The following is a 15,341-nucleotide window of genomic DNA, read 5'->3' as shown; positions in this document are numbered from 1 at the left end:
TGGCAGCAGTTGGATGCGGTGGGTACCAGGTGGCTCTGAATGACAATTGAAACGAAATTACCATATTCAAATAGGGAAAATAAAAGTTTTTTAAAAGACAATGGCAGCCGATGCAAAGCACAGCTCGCCACAGAAACAAACTACATACCTCGACTGAGTGTTTGCAGCAGGATGAATGTGTGTGTGTGTGTGTACGCAAGTGTGTGTGTGTGTGTACGCAAGTGTGTGTGTGTGTGTGTGTGTGTGTACGTTAGCCAAATCCATGAGGAATCCTTGTCATTCCAAGCAACATTTTTGCAAACACCATAAAGCAATAAAGGCAAAATGTCCTGACACACACACACACACACACACGGTCACCACTAAATGAAAAACACAAACTCTGACTCAGACTCTTTTTGTCCTCCCTGCTCAATTTTTGCGGGCGGCAGAGAGCCGAGGGTCCAGGTGCTTGTTCAAAGTCTCTGTGAGTATTTTGAGCCCCCGGTCCATTAGTGTCCTGCTGCTTCTCTAATCCTCATTCACATGTAGTGGCTGACATTTCATCTTAATGTGTTAATTCATGAGCTCGGTGCTGAATGGGGAGTCTCAGTCCACAGAGACGGCCGTAAGCAGACACGCTAATGAGTCTCCACACGGTGCAAAAGTCACCACGGAGCTAATGCCAAGTGACCTGCTTTACCTGCAGGAAAATCCCCCGGCGCCCCGCCGGCTGACAGGCTGCATGAGGAGCAGCGCTGCGTTTTGTTGGGTTATTGTGATACTAGTGCAGCACGTTGGTCCCAATCGATTTTTTTGATACCTTACTTGAAGAAATTCAAACAAGGTTACTGTACTTTTTTTTGTATTTTAACACAAGAGAAACCACATTTCTCAGATAGATTAAGTGATCAGCTGTGCATTAACTTTGCTTGAACAAAATAGTCTAATTGTGGTCAACTTTTAATGACATTCACAGAATACGTAAACACAGTTTTAAATCTGACAAGTCATTTGATGCCAGCTTACTTTTCAATAAACATGTTTTTATTTTTGACTGTTTCAAACACATTTTGGCAAAATTAATGAATGAACAAGACGACGAATCCCATCAAGCATTTGTTGCCCTTTCAGCATTTGAGAGTTTTTCAGTTAGGTACACTCACTAGTATCTAATGAGAAGATGCTTACAAAGTGAAGCCATTTTGGATTTAGTTCTGACAGAACAAAATAAAAAAATATTGAAACAATGTTTTTAGAAAAATACAGAAATTACAGTTTTTCATGAACTCATGTAGACAGACAGACAGACAGACAGACAGACAGACAGACAGACAGACAGACAGACAGCAGATACAACCCTAACAGAGAGTAAGGACTTCTCTGAGTGTCGTTAGTCCACTGCATTCACTGCATTTCATTCAGTCAGGACACCCGGCCCCAAAATGTTTCGATGCAAACACCCCCTCCCACTCGTCACCAATACCACCCAACCGCCCACAAGCCCCAGATGTGTGTGTGTGTGTCCTCCTCAGTGCGGGGGTGGGGGACAACTGAGCGAGGACGGATCGGGCAACTCCTCACGGTCTTGAAGGACCTGCTTTACTTCCAACCTCTTGAATCGCTGCTCTGATGTCATAAGTGATGCACCAACATCCCTTGCTTCTTTAAATATCCCAAACACTCATAGTTGCCCACACGCACACACAAACACACACACACACACACAATAATGCATACACAACTTGCAGGCAGGAGAGCCTGTGTCCAAGGGGCAGTTGCAGGGTCAGGAGGGGGCTTCCTGTCGTTTGAATTACCCTCTACATGTGGGGTCAATATGTGCAATGCTGAAGTCTGTGCGTGTGTGTGTGTGTGTGTGTGTGTGTGTGTGTGTGTGTGTGTGTGTGTGTCAGGGGTTGAGGGGGGAAGACGAAGACGAGAGGGGGGGCTGAGGGAGCTACACCCCCTCCCCAATACTCCACCTCCCTCTAAAAAGGGCAGTATAAAGGAGGAGGGGGGAGAAGCATCTTTGTCACTTTGCTCACAGACATAGAGACAATCACACTCTCACTGGACACACACACACACACACACACACTTTGAACGGTGCATTCCTCAAGGGAACCTACTTATTATCCTAAAGAGAAGTTTTTTTTTCCTGGGCACTGGATCCTGCATCCGGCCATCTGGACTGAAACCGAGCCGGAGGAGGAAGAGAACCACACTGAGCATCATCGGTGCGGCTCAGAGTCATCAAGACTCTCCAGACTTTCGGAGGGGATTATTCTGAACTCACCTCTCCTCAGAAGCAGCCATGAGGGTCTTCAACCTGCTCTACCTGCTGCTGCTGATCGTAGCCGCCGTAGCCTCAGTCTCCTCTGCCAGGCCAGGTAAGCATCCCCACCGCTCAGCCCGTACAGGTGTTCAGGTTGGTCCAGCAGGTGTCTGGTAAAACAAAGGGCACTGCAATCATTGTCCCGGTCAACTTAAAAAAATAAAAAAAATAAACAGTGGTTATACCACTACATAATGTACAATAAACTGCTTAAAAATGCTTAATTCTCAGTGGGTAAAAATATTGAGCTTAAACATATTTTATATTGACTACCAACTTATAATACTAATAATAATCTAATAACATATTTGTTTGTCGGTTGCCGTAATGATATCATGTTAAAATAAATAAGAATTAAGCCCAATCATCCATCATCACAACGGTGTGATGTTAACTAACAGTTACACGCTGAATACGTGGCGCGTTCACGGGTTGTCTAAAAGTCTGCAAATGCGAGAACTGAAGGTGTAAAAGCGGTGAATGTTACCGTGAGCCTCCCGGTAAAACAACCAACTACCCAACCAACCTCAGCGTGAACAACCCGCGGACAAAAAGAGCTTTTACATGTACATACAACAACATTGTTGGATTAAAAAACTAGTTCAATCCCAACAAAATCTAAATTTGCACTGCTCTTAACTAGTCTTAATTTGAATGTATCTGGGGTCCACGACGTGATTAGATAGTTGAATGGTCTTGATTGAATGTGTTTAACATCCTCTGCAGCATGTAAACCTGAGCGTGGGGGTTTTGAAAAGATGGAATTGAATTTTTACGCGCGCACTATATCAGTGCTTTTGCTAAATTGATGTTGGTGCAACAGGTGCGCTTTTGGCACAAATCCACGCGGGTTAGCGGCGGTTCTCCTCGCGCTGAACGCAGGGTCTCCGGGTCTCGAGGTCGTGATTGGGTTCACGTGATGATGATGATGGTGGTGGTGGTGGTGAAGAGGAGAGGATGAAGGGAGGGACGAGGGCGCAGCGCCGCCGGAGGGATCGCACAGCGGCGACCCTCGTGAGTCCCTTTGTCCCCCGGCTGGAAGGCACTCCGGCGCGCTTTTGTTAATCACGGTGTTAAAACGCCATGCAAATACCCGAGCTGTATTAACATGACATGGAGGAGCAGTGCCAAGTGTAAAGAAGCCTACCTTCGGGCGTGGGGTGCAGTTTCTTTTCAGCGGTGGAGAGAGAGGGAGGGAGAGAGGAGGAGGAGGGGGAGGAGGAGGGGGAGGAAGAGGGAGTCATAAAGTCATCTGGCAGTTTATCTCTTCCTGGGCTTGGCTGGCAGTCTGTGAACCGCAGGAGTCAAAGTGGATTTATTAGGGACGTTTAAACATAATCATGTGTTAGGTCTGCGTGTCCCAGTTTATTAGAAGGGGGGGTCGCCCTGAGATGTTAAACGGGCCCACACAATAAAAGCTATGAAAAGGGGGCTTATCTTTTGGTCAACGGAGGAAAACTTGGAACATAATTAGTTTTTTGGTTTTTGTTAAATCCAAAAAGTGTACTTGCAAATGGTGGCAGTGGGCGGTGTTGTTTTATCACTCCTGGTGCTAAAAAGCTCAGGCTGAGTTACTCTCCTCCATTTGGGATTAATTAGGCCTGTCCGGTGATATGCAGGGCTCCAACTGCAGATATAAACCTCACTTTAGAGGACTTCTACATCCAAAATGAAGTTTGGTAAGCAGTTAAATACACTAAAAATACTGTTATAAAACAAACCATATCCTTTGGCTTCATTCTACATATTGTTCTTTCCAGATTTCATGAACCTACGGAGGAGATACCACAGGCACCACTGCCCACACAGACGCTGCATGCCTCTCCACTCCAGAGTACCCTTCCCCTAAGGTGAGACGCAGGCATTCATACACACGTTTTTGTAAATATATATTAAAAAAAGCCATGAGCCGAGTCGTGTGATACACAGAACCCAACAAAAGCCGGCAGGTGGCAGTTAAGAAGGTGTGTGTGTGTGTGATTAGTGGCAGAGGTGTGTATTCACGCAGAACAGGCGTGCGGGGGGAGAACGGCTCAGACATAAATCTCACTAACGATGAAGAGGAAAGGGTTTAGTGCCATGAGGAGTTTTTCAAGAGAGAGGGGGAGTTTCAGCTTTCATTTTTTTTGTCCTCGTCCAGCTACTTGAAGCTGTTTTTTGTCAAACCCTGAACTGTTATTTCAGCTGGACACTAAATTCTGTTTTGTTTTCTCCATCACAGGTCAAAGCACAAAAATGAAGGGGACCTCGGGAGAGAAATATGAATGTGAAGCGACTGCAATGTGTGTGGATGGGTCCCATCAGCAACACATGGATTGTAAAGTGGATGGGGTACCATGAAAATGTCATCTAAAGACTATATAAAGTATGTATGCAGCTGCTACAGGAAACTGTCTTCATCCCCAATGAAATAAAAAAAAAAAACCTGCTATGTTTTGGCATCCTGGTGGAAACGGATCCCAGTCGCAAGCACCTTCCCTCTGTGTCGACAAACGCCAATATACTTTGGTGCTGATCAAGAACAAGTGAAAAGCAGTAACGACAACATCGAGTACATTCGACAAAAAGCTATGAAAGCTACGGACCAAAGAGCTGGAATCGTAATGCAGCCGCGATGAACAGCATCCACACAGTATTCCTACAAAGTGTTTATAATGCATGTATGCACTTCAAATGTTTATTGAGTTACTTTCAAAACCTTTTTAATAAAAAAATAAATGTATCAATGGAGTGTTTTGTTTTTGTGTTAAAACAAAAGGTTTGATGCTTGATGGTGATGGTAAAAAAAAAAAAAAAAACAGGTTTTAAACCGGACTCCAAGACAGTACAATAAATATCCTGCAATGTGTGACCTGCAGGCCTGAAATCAAACATGGCTCCTGATACCTGCTGCAGTCCAGATAACTGGGCTCTCAGCGGCAGCCGCGTGGAAAAAGGAGTCGTAAATGCAGCGCTCCCTGCGGAGTTACGGACGCCAGAGCACAGAGAAATCACAATGGGGCGCAAACACCAAAGGCTCGAATGACGACCCCGATATTACGTTAGCGCAGATTCCCATGACTGTTGAAATGTAACACAGAAGAGGTGAGGAGGGACGAGACATTCACACCGGCTAATGTTGACACTGCAGTGTCTCTTGTTTTGGGCTTCTCCTTTTAGCTCACACAACACTAGACAAAAAAAACACACACACACACACTTACTTGGGTTTCACTGAGTGTCAACTGTCACGCCTGAACAGGCTTAAACACATAATAAATAAAGGAAAATGGGTTTAGTACATGTTTATTGGAATCTGATCACAAATACACAAACTCAATGATTGAACAGATAGAAAAACACTGCCACCAAACGAAGCATTTACACATTCGGACAGATAAAATACCACTTACGGACATTTACGGCGTTTCGCGATCCTTTTCTTTTGTTTGACCCTGATGAGTGGAAGCCTCTCCCTCCTGTATCTCCCGACTCTTTCAGCTTCTCCTTAGTGCACATGATGTCTAAAACAATTTCACTTCTTCTATTTCCCCCACAAGCGGCGGCGTACGCGGGGGTCACCGGAGGTTGTGAGACGGTGATAAAAAACCCCCTCACCTCTGATCTGTGACCCATGACTGCTCTCCTCCTCCGCCCACTTCGCCTCTTTAACTGCCCTCCACTTACGGCTCACCTCCTCCCCGCGTTATCTGTCCGTCTCGGGTGCCTCGAGGAGAAGTCCTCCCATCTCGTGTCTGTGCGCACAGGTGCTTGTGTGCACAGAGATTTCCTCGCTTTTAGTCTTTTCATCCAGTGTTTCTTCTCACTTCTCGTCGTCTCTTTCAAACCCACCGATCCCCCTTTTCCTTTGTGTTGAGAGAGCCGAGTGTTAAAGAGATCGGGCTCTGGCTCAGAGGGGGGAGGAGGAGGAGGAGGAGGAGGAGGAGAAGGAAGAGGAGGCCGGAGTGTGGTTAGTGCTGAGCGGTGAGGTTGAGCAGCCTCTTGCTCAGCAAGGTGTTGTGCTGTTTCAGGTACTCTATCAGGTCGGCCTGTTTCTCCACCACCTCCTGCAGACTGGAGCCCTCTCTGTGACACAAACAATAACACAGGAGAACTTTTCACATGTGGAATCTGGAACATCTGTCTTGGTGAAGGCTGGTGACGTTCTCATATTTTTCTCAAAACTAAACATCGCTCGTCCAAAGCCTGGTGTTCTTCTGTGACATAGACCTGAACGTACCTCCAAAAAGTATTAAAACAATGAATCATATTGTAGCGCAGTGTGACACCTTTCTTTATTACCATGCATTGGGGAACTTTATTTGGAGTCAATCCCTCACACGAATTTTATAGCGCAGACAATCTCTGGTTGAAAATACAATTTACACCTGATTGAGGGACGTTTGTAAAAAAAACTACAGCTGCATTGGGAAATAAATCATGAAGCACTTCTTTAAAAATACATAATTGCTTCAGCCCACACGAGTTGAAGAAATCAGGGAAAACTGACACAGCTTTGATGCTTTTAGTCTTTTTAGGGGCTTCTTTTTTTTTTTTTTTTTTTACCAATAAATAGTTTAATTATAACATGGAATGTGTCCAGGTACATAACCTTTAAATAATGTAAATTAGCACAAGTTACACCAAAAAATGTTTCATAAGAGTTCTATTTAAAACACATTTAGGTGATGGAGTATGAAAAGTAATGACACGAGGGGAGAAAAGGGGTGCTAGTTTACCTATAAAAGTAACAATAGTAATGTATTTATTGTATTGTTTTGCAGCTGAAGAGCACTAGGGACAACAAAAACAAACACTAAAACAAATGTAGAAAAGTGCTGGCTGGATAATCAAACAGTGAGCAGCTGGCATTGATCAAAATCTAAGGAGGGAGACTGATGGTCTGATGAGTGCTGTAATTTCCTGAGGATTGTATTTCCTCTGTGTCCCTCGACATGAGAAGAAAATCCTTGTTTACAGAATCAAATTAATTATCTTCATAAAAGTCGGACCAAAACCCACATTTAATATTCCTCTTAGTTTATTTTTCTCTTGGTTGTGTGCGAGCGTACCTGAAGCCGGTCTCCCTGGGCAGACTCATGACACTGTGGTTGAGCGAGTGCTCTTCTTGGCTCACGTCCGGTGCGGCTCGCTCCCTGTTGAACCGCATCACTTGGACTAAAACCACAAACACACTCAGTTAGTTTTCTCTCAACATCCTCAAACCACCGGTTCGTCTCGTCAGCTGCACATAAAGTCCTGCAGACGTTATTGGGCAGTGAGAGCTGTCCTACACACATTAATCACTCAGGTGAGAAACTGCACACGTTTGTTTTTTGTTTTTTTTTACAGTTTTCTATCCCCTCTCCCTCTCCTAAACACACACTGGCTGTCATATCCTGCACTTAGTCCTTATGAGCTGCCATATCCTGCACTCAAACCTCTAATCACCACACCCTAAACATACACCTTTACACAAGAGGCGGGGTTAGCAGCGAGGTGTGGGTGTGGAGGAGCATCCAGTAGCTGGAAGAGGAGCCACAGACAAAATATGGCAGATGTTGGTGCTGTTTGAATCAAGATAAGATGTGTGTGTGTGTGTGTGGTTGCAGGTCAAATGTGTGAGGAAGGGCAGAGGGAGGTGTATTGATAAGACTTGAGTGTCATTAGCCAGAGGAAATTGTCAGGGAGGTTCTAAAGAGCGCTATCTTTACTTTGCTACAGTGCAGCATCTCAGCATCCACACTCACACACAATCTAAAGAAATACTGCACATTCCTGCATAATGAGGCCCTAAATCTGTGTATGTGTGTGAGTGCATGTGTGTGTGTGTGTGTGTGTGTGTGTGTGTGTGTGTGTGTGTGTGTGTGTGTGTGTAAATACAGCAATAGTAAGCAGGTATGTGTGAGAGAGAGAGCAGAAAGGCAGAGAAATGAAGCGGTCAGTTTCATAAATGACAAAGCAGAAACACAAACTGCTGTCAAATAAATTAAAAAAACATCTTTAACATTTACATTTATAGGCTCCACTGGCTTTATTTTGAGGGTTTTTTTTCCCGTGTTGTTGTCGTTTGTTTCTGGAATAGATTTTGTTAAGTGGTGTTGTGGTTTGTGTCTTATTACCTTGTCTGTCTTTGGTTTTATGATAACACAAAATGAAGTACATGCAACAGTAATTTATAAGTAACATGTGTCACTCTGGGTTTTCTCAAACTTTTCTTCAACTTAATTTCACCAAAATAACTTGCTAAAGTGAATTCAATAACCAGAGTGTTGGTTGTATTAACGGAAAAGGGTTTTTAGAAAGAGCTTAGATATATTCGGGACGCCCCTCAGGTCTGAGGAGTTCAGTGTGTTACAGCAGGGGGCTAAGAACAGATAGAGATACTTCGATGGGCGGACAGATGGACAGAAGGATGGAGGGAACACTGTAAAGGAAGTGGCACATTTCACACGTCCCCGTTAGAGACTATCAAGCTCTCACACGGCCGGACAGACAGTGCTCAGACCTCATCTCTTCCCAGGTGATAACAGTGGCGCTGCAGAGGTGCTAACAGCTGATGGGGCCACAAAACGTGCTCACAGCTCTGCACCGCCTGAATACAACAAAATACAAAAAAATCAAAGAACTGGGAGGAAATGGATCCCAACAACTCCGGAGCCCGACAAGAGCGACGCGAGACGACGGCACAGCGGTGGCATGAAGTCCTTTTGAGTTGCAACGCGGCTCATTAAGGGAGTTCAAAAGAAGGAGTAGGCAAGTCGACGGGGAATCTGTGTCACACGCTGGAGCTGCGGGCCACGCTTCACCCGCTGCTCCGGCTTTCCTCGGACTGAGCAGCAATCTTATGTAGGATGCAGAGCTCATCAAGGAATATCAAATCTTAAATGTGTACGGATTGGAAAGCCCTCTGAGGGAAATGTGTGATTTTGGCCTCTACAAAATAAATTGAATTGACCACAAGATGTAGGCGCAGCAGTTGCTAATGCCTCAAAAGCTCAGTTATGTAACAAGTTTGACCTGAGAGTCTGGTGAATAAGGGCAAAGTAGTTCAGCCACTTATGCTGGAGTCTGCAGTGCTCTGAGAGAGAGTTAGACTCTTAAAGTGGATCCTATGCGCTACAGGGAGCCAGTGAAGAGACCGTCTATTGATCATAGAGGGGTATCTTGCCTGCAAACGGTTACATGTCAGTCTTATGGCGTCCAGGTAGCTCACCTACCGGGGGCCTACCTGAGGGTCGAATCCGACCTGTGGCCCTTTGCTGCATCTCATCCCCCTTTCCAGTCTATCTGTTCTATCTCGCGACTGAATAACGGCCAAAAAGAACAATCTTTCCTTTTTCTTTTTTAAAAGAACAAGTTAGTCTTGTCAAACAGCACACGACGGTGTATGTGTGTGTGTGATAGTTATATATACTGTCTGTATCGGTTTCAGAGTGTGTGTTAACCCCGTGCCCTGCAGAGCTTCCACTGAGTTCTGGCGAGGCAGAGGAGAGAGATGTATTCTAAGTTAAGCCTTTGAAGGCCAAGACATGGCTTTGATGTGCATGGAGGGGAGTGTATTCATGTTAAAATGAGAAAGGCAGAAACATACAGCAAACCTCAAAGACACACACACACACAGTTACAATGAGCATGCACTTCAAAGAGAAGTTGAACGAGGCCTTCCTGTATGGACTTCGTAGCTGCAGGCATTATATCTCTCCTTCTCTGTCGCCTCTGAAATTAGTTTTTTTTTGTCCCCCCTCTTCCCTCCTCATGAACTCTCTGATGTCACCTTGACTCTGCATCAGTCGTGGAATGTGTGTGCGTGCTTGTGTTTGTGCTTTAAGAAGGTTTGCGCTGCGAGGCGTCGCTCGGCTCGCGTCGTGCCTCACTGCACTGATCTGAGCAGGAATGCGGCGGGCGAACACTGATACCCCCCCTCGCAAGCCGAAGCACCCACACTGTAAACACGGGGACAATGTGTGTGTGTCCCCGTGTGTTTGGGTGGAGCGGGTCGAGGGCGAGCCTTTGGCTAGGCTAAATCCTAATGCCTCTTATCTTCTCTCCGAGCATCTCTGGTATCTGAAACCAAAATCTGTGCCCTTCAGCTGCCAAACACACCTTTAATATGGATTTCCTTTCATTACAGATTCTTCAATATCAATATCCTCTGATGCGGCGGCTCTAAGAGCAGTTTTTCTTTACTGGGTGGAAGAACAGTGTGTCAGACTTCATCAAACACTCTTTTGAGAATCTAAATATGTATAGTTTGTTGTCTGTAACCAGAATACAAATTAGATTTGTCGAAATAAAAATAAAAACATACTACATCAGAGTTATTAAAGAATGCTCATACCAGTGTGAGGCTGGGATACATGAAAATGCTTTGATGTCAGGGCCAATTTGCAGAAGTTTCCATGTCATAAACCAGAGACTTCTTGATTCTTTACTTCCATGTTCTTTAACTACATGTTACATCTAAAAACTAGTCCACAATTAAAATTCAGTCTAAAAAAAACTAAACTATTTACTTTTTAAACATTTGGTTAAGACATACTTGGTCTGAAACCTCACACTTAAAGATTACTACATTGCCCAAATAGATGGTTATGAAACAAACAGCTGAGATTTAAATAGGATTATGAATATCTACAAATCACAAACAATGTTTGTATTTATTTGATATTAAAACACCCTAATTACAGAGTAACAAATATGCCAATAAAGCTGCAAGATGTGTCCTTTCTTTCTGTCTTTAAAGATCATGAAGTCTGCATGACGAAAGTGCACTCTCTATAATTTGAAGGAATCTCGGGATTCTACAAAGCGTTTACTTTTCATGAGAAGATTGCTGAAATAAATGTGAATAGCCATCAACCCCCGACCTCAAACTCCAAGATGGCTGCTTCTCACATTAACAGTAAATAAGCTGTCGTGATATGCGGTTTATTATCACCTATGTCTTCATTGTCACATTAAATCAGTCAGTCTTTCAGTACTGTCCAACTTCTGTGTCTTCTGTGGGCAAAATACCAGCTGGTATCAACCAGTCTGACGTTTCCACAGTAAATTAAGTCAAGTGTAAATTATGGGCAGAACGCTCCGTTGTGTTGCAAAGCGATGAATCCCCCTGGCAGGTTTTTGCAGCTTAAGGCCGTTTCAACAAAGCGGCCGACACAGATAGAGTCAATTTAAACTCAACCAATTTGTTCCTGACTTCAAAGACAAGAATAAAAAGACAATAGATCGATATGTGGGGGGTATCATCCAAAGTCTGCATGGTGTTCGTATACAGAAGCGAATAATCAGCTGATCGACAGAGAGAGCAAGAGAGAGACACAGAGGGAGGGAGGGGCTAGAGAAAGAGAGTGAGAGAGAGAAAGAGAGAGAGAGAGAGAGAGAGAGAGAGAGAGAGAGAGAGAGAGAGAGAAGGATGGAGATAAAGGGAGGACTGAAGGAGGACAGAGGGCTGAATGGTTGATTGTCATGCTGTCGAGTCTGAAAAGGGCAGGGCAGGTATTGTGATGCGAATGTGCTCAGATAGTGTGGGGGTAGTGTGTGTGTGTGTAATGTAATCTACAGGGTGTGTCTCTCCATGTAACACTACTGATATAACTGCCACCACCCTTAAGAGAACGATGCTGCTCCTGTAACACTGGAGGAGAGAAGGTTTTTTCATACCATGTCGATATGTGTGAGACATTAAAATATCCACACAGTAAAACTAATGCTGCCAGGTCGCCTTTTAGCAAATAATACTTAAGAATCTAATAAACATCCCATGTCTTGGCATGTCTTTATTTCTAATTGAGGACATGTTTAATTTGATGAAGCTGCAAAGTTTGCTGTTTATGTGGTAGTTCTTCTTCTTTTTTTTTTAACAGTTCAGATTTTGTGTTTTTTATACAACTGCTTACAACTTTTTTCTACATTGATGCCGAGTTACTGTTCGTTAACTCAGGTAAAACTCTTTTTTTTAAAAACTTTTATTATGTTTTTTTCTTTCCAAAGTGTTTTTAGATTATTATACACCATTTAATTCTCACCATTCACAAGACACCTCCATTGTACAGTGTGATGACAATTAAAATGAACTGAATTGAACTGGAAGTAAAGAAAGAGAGCGTTATTTAGAATATAACCACAGTTAATCAAGTTCTTCAAATACATTTTCTTTTTTAGGTGCTTTTTAAACGAGTATCTATTTCAGTTAAATGTACTTTGTTCTATTTTTTTTTGTAAGTTGGATTCTTTACACCATTTTTCTTCCTTGAAAGGGTGCGGGCCTGTGTGTGTTTGTTTGTCGGTGTGTGTGTGCATTGGAAGGTTGATATATTGTCAACCACATATCTGTTGTCCTACAAAAGAGTCAACCTGTAATACCAGAGTGAAATGGTCTTACCTAATGGATCAGCTTACCTGTGTAATAGAGGAGACACGGCAATGCAACCAAGAGCTCAAACCCCAGGACACTGAGCAGCAAGTAGGTTTGCACAGCCGATGATAATCGCACAGCCAGAATAACCAGCAGCAGAACATTTCCTGCACAGAAAACATACACAACATACACTTCCCTCAGCGTTACTGCCATCTTGTGGAGAAAACCGACCTCTACATGTTCTGTAACATGGGTTCATACAAGTTCATACTACAAGTGTGCAGCTGTACCTGCAGAGTGCACGGTGAGCGGCAGATGCTTCAGTCCCTGCGTCTGTCTGTAGAATTGCAGGTATCCTCTGCTCCTGGCCTGGCCGTGGTGGTGCTGAACGCACCCAGTGAACAACAGCACCAGCACCCATAAACACACCTTCCCAAACACAATGACACTGTCGCCTCGCACGTTACCCAAAATACTCGAACAAACCTTCTTTTGCCCCAACTCCAACACACACAGCACTGCCACACACATCGACAACACCACGTACACCATCTGAAAAGGAGGAGAGAGCACACTGCGAGTGAGACAGATATGTGGAGCAGAAGATGACAGCACAGACCATCAATGTTATTACACGTTGAAAATGAAAAAGGTCACTTTTGTGACATTCACATTTTAATATATTAAGTATAGGGCTGGTCTTATTTTCATTATTTCATTTTTCCTTGAAAAAGAGTCGTACATGCAGCAGAGACAGCAGGATGGCATGGCCGGGCGTTGGTATGGTCTGAAACTCTCTCCTGATGGCAGAGTGGAGGGCGTCAGCAGAGATCAGAGGCCCGTCCACCAAAGAGTCCTCTTCTGTGCTGCGTGTCATATCTACTGAGTTGCTCGCCGGCTGAAACAAAGACCATATTATAAAATTACATTCAGCCTGTCTTTAAATTCAGAGGAGTTGATTTAACAGCAAAGAATGCACATCTACATCTCTAGATACAGATACATTCAGTATATATATATATATATATATATATATATATATATATATATATATATATATATATATATATATGTCAAGTTGTCTCTTATCCCGTGGTGGAAAGTAACTCAGGGCACTCAAGTACTGTACTTATACCGAAGTACTTTTCTACAACTTTATACTTGTGCACTACAATTCAGAGGAAACTATCATACTTTTACTCCACTACATTTTTTTCTGACAATGTTAATTTCTTGGCAGATTTAGATTAATAATACAAAATATAATGAACAAATTAATGATGATGAAATATAATAGGCAGGAGAAGTATATAGAGCAGTGTAAAATTAGCTCAGACTATAGCAGTTGCAATATTAAAGTGATATATACATTAATACATCATTAATAGAAATGACCCAATCTTGAAATGCAGTACAAGTAGTTTTATATATTTATATTATACTTATTTTGAGGTAATACAATTACTTGTACTGAACTGAGTTTTCCTGCACTGCAGTATTGCTAGTTTTACTTCTTCCACCACTGCTCTCATCTTATATTATGTCTACAGTATTACAATAGGGTTTATCCGCATATTTATTCTTCCATTAATGACTAATGGCTCATTCTCCTTTAAGAGACAACAACAACACAATACAACAACTATAAAGTAACAACTAACAGAATAAAATTAACTCGGACCACCATTTATCAATGAATGGACCAATGGGATCAATAACATCTGATCAGTTTATATTAAATATTGTGTATGTTTGTGCATGAAGTGAAAGTGAAACGTTTCTTCTTGAACATGATTAATCTAAAATCTGCACCACAACAAACCACGAAACCGGAAACAGCCGATGGAAAACAAAATAAGGTCTTGCTTATCTGATCATTTATAAAACATATAACGTTAACTGTTGCTACACAACAGAAACACGTCTAGGTTAGCTGTTTTTAGCTCCTAGCTAGCTCTAGCTAACCCAGGCTAACTGCCACACACAATGTTAGTAAGGCAAACAGTAAACGTTGAACGACAGGTACGTACTGCATACAGAGAGGCTCCCTTTGACTCCATTTTGTTTTAATGCTCCGTGGTTTTTAAGAAGAAAGTATAAAAGAACAACAAAAACCCATTAGCTTACATGCTCTAAAAAGGGGCGGGTAGAAAACGTAGGAAAATATTGGTGCATTTCCGGTCCCCTCATCTTTTGTTTCCGATCTTCTCTGTTAAACTTTAGTTCCTAGCACAATTAATCCAGCAATTTAATTGTAATAACTTGCAGAAAAAAAAAAGAAAAAAAACATGCCCTGCAATTCTATGCAACAACACTATAATAATTACTCTATTTTTGGCTCACAAATAAAAAAAAGGGTACAATTTTAGACTTCAATTTTAGTCATCAGTAACTTATATATTGATAAGGAGATTTACACCCACACACACGCACGCGCGCGCACACACACACACACACACACACACACACACACACACACACACACACACAGTCGTAAACACACGCACACAGAGTTATGGCAATGGCCTGAGGGCCAAGGGGTTTAATGTACAAGTGTTTAGGAATACAAATTACAAATGGTCTTATTTGGGGCTTGATATTAATTGGTTGTAATCAATTAATGATCAATTTATAAAAGTATATATTTGTAATTTAACCACCCAACATTTGGTGTGTCGCAGTTAC

General features: G+C 42.8%; 2 protein-coding genes across 3 annotated transcripts; one reads left to right on the top strand and one right to left on the bottom strand.

The window, feature by feature from the left end:
• The first annotated feature begins 2,293 nt into the window (after positions 1 to 2,293).
• On the top strand, positions 2,294 to 4,874 carry apela (apelin receptor early endogenous ligand). The gene is made up of 3 exons (XM_068589060.1): positions 2,294 to 2,369; positions 4,075 to 4,164; positions 4,536 to 4,874. The coding sequence occupies exons 1-2, from the start codon at positions 2,294 to 2,296 to the stop codon at positions 4,161 to 4,163; spliced, it is 165 nt and encodes a 54-aa protein (XP_068445161.1). The 3' UTR covers position 4,164; positions 4,536 to 4,874.
• A 709-nt stretch (positions 4,875 to 5,583) lies between these two features.
• On the bottom strand, positions 5,584 to 14,828 carry tmem192 (transmembrane protein 192). Of its 2 annotated transcripts, XM_068589188.1 has the most exons (7): positions 14,687 to 14,828; positions 13,399 to 13,554; positions 13,143 to 13,208; positions 12,947 to 13,040; positions 12,698 to 12,820; positions 7,366 to 7,471; positions 5,584 to 6,379 (listed from the first exon to the last, which is right to left on the bottom strand). In XM_068589188.1, the coding sequence occupies exons 1-7, from the start codon at positions 14,714 to 14,716 to the stop codon at positions 6,265 to 6,267; spliced, it is 690 nt and encodes a 229-aa protein (XP_068445289.1). In that variant the 5' UTR covers positions 14,717 to 14,828; the 3' UTR covers positions 5,584 to 6,264. The 2 variants fall into 2 exon arrangements, with proteins under 2 accessions (XP_068445289.1, XP_068445287.1); XM_068589186.1 differs by having other exon boundaries at positions 12,947 to 13,208.
• Positions 14,829 to 15,341: the final 513 nt, after the last annotated feature.

This window comes from Clinocottus analis, unplaced genomic scaffold (assembly GCF_023055335.1).
Source record: "Clinocottus analis isolate CAN_PGR_092001 unplaced genomic scaffold, fCliAna1.0.p SCAF_22, whole genome shotgun sequence".
NCBI classification, from domain to species: Eukaryota; Metazoa; Chordata; class Actinopteri; order Perciformes; family Cottidae; genus Clinocottus; species Clinocottus analis.
Note: the sequence above shows the minus strand (reverse complement) of the source record. Positions and strands in the feature narration are given on the sequence as shown.

Coding starts and splice junctions, on each gene's coding strand:
- apela (XM_068589060.1), top strand. CDS start 2,294: ATGAGGGTCTTCAACCTGCTCTACCTGCTGCTGCTGATCGTAGCCGCC. Junction 2,370..4,074: donor AGTCTCCTCTGCCAGGCCAG/GTAAGCATCCCC, acceptor TGTTCTTTCCAG/ATTTCATGAACCTACGGAGG.
- tmem192 (XM_068589186.1), bottom strand. CDS start 14,716: ATGGAGTCAAAGGGAGCCTCTCTGTATGCA. Junction 13,209..13,398: donor TCCTGCTGTCTCTGCTGCAT/GTACGACTCTTT, acceptor CCTCCTTTTCAG/ATGGTGTACGTGGTGTTGTC. Junction 7,472..12,697: donor GTGTCTCCTCTATTACACAG/GTAAGCTGATCC, acceptor TTGTGGTTTTAG/TCCAAGTGATGCGGTTCAAC.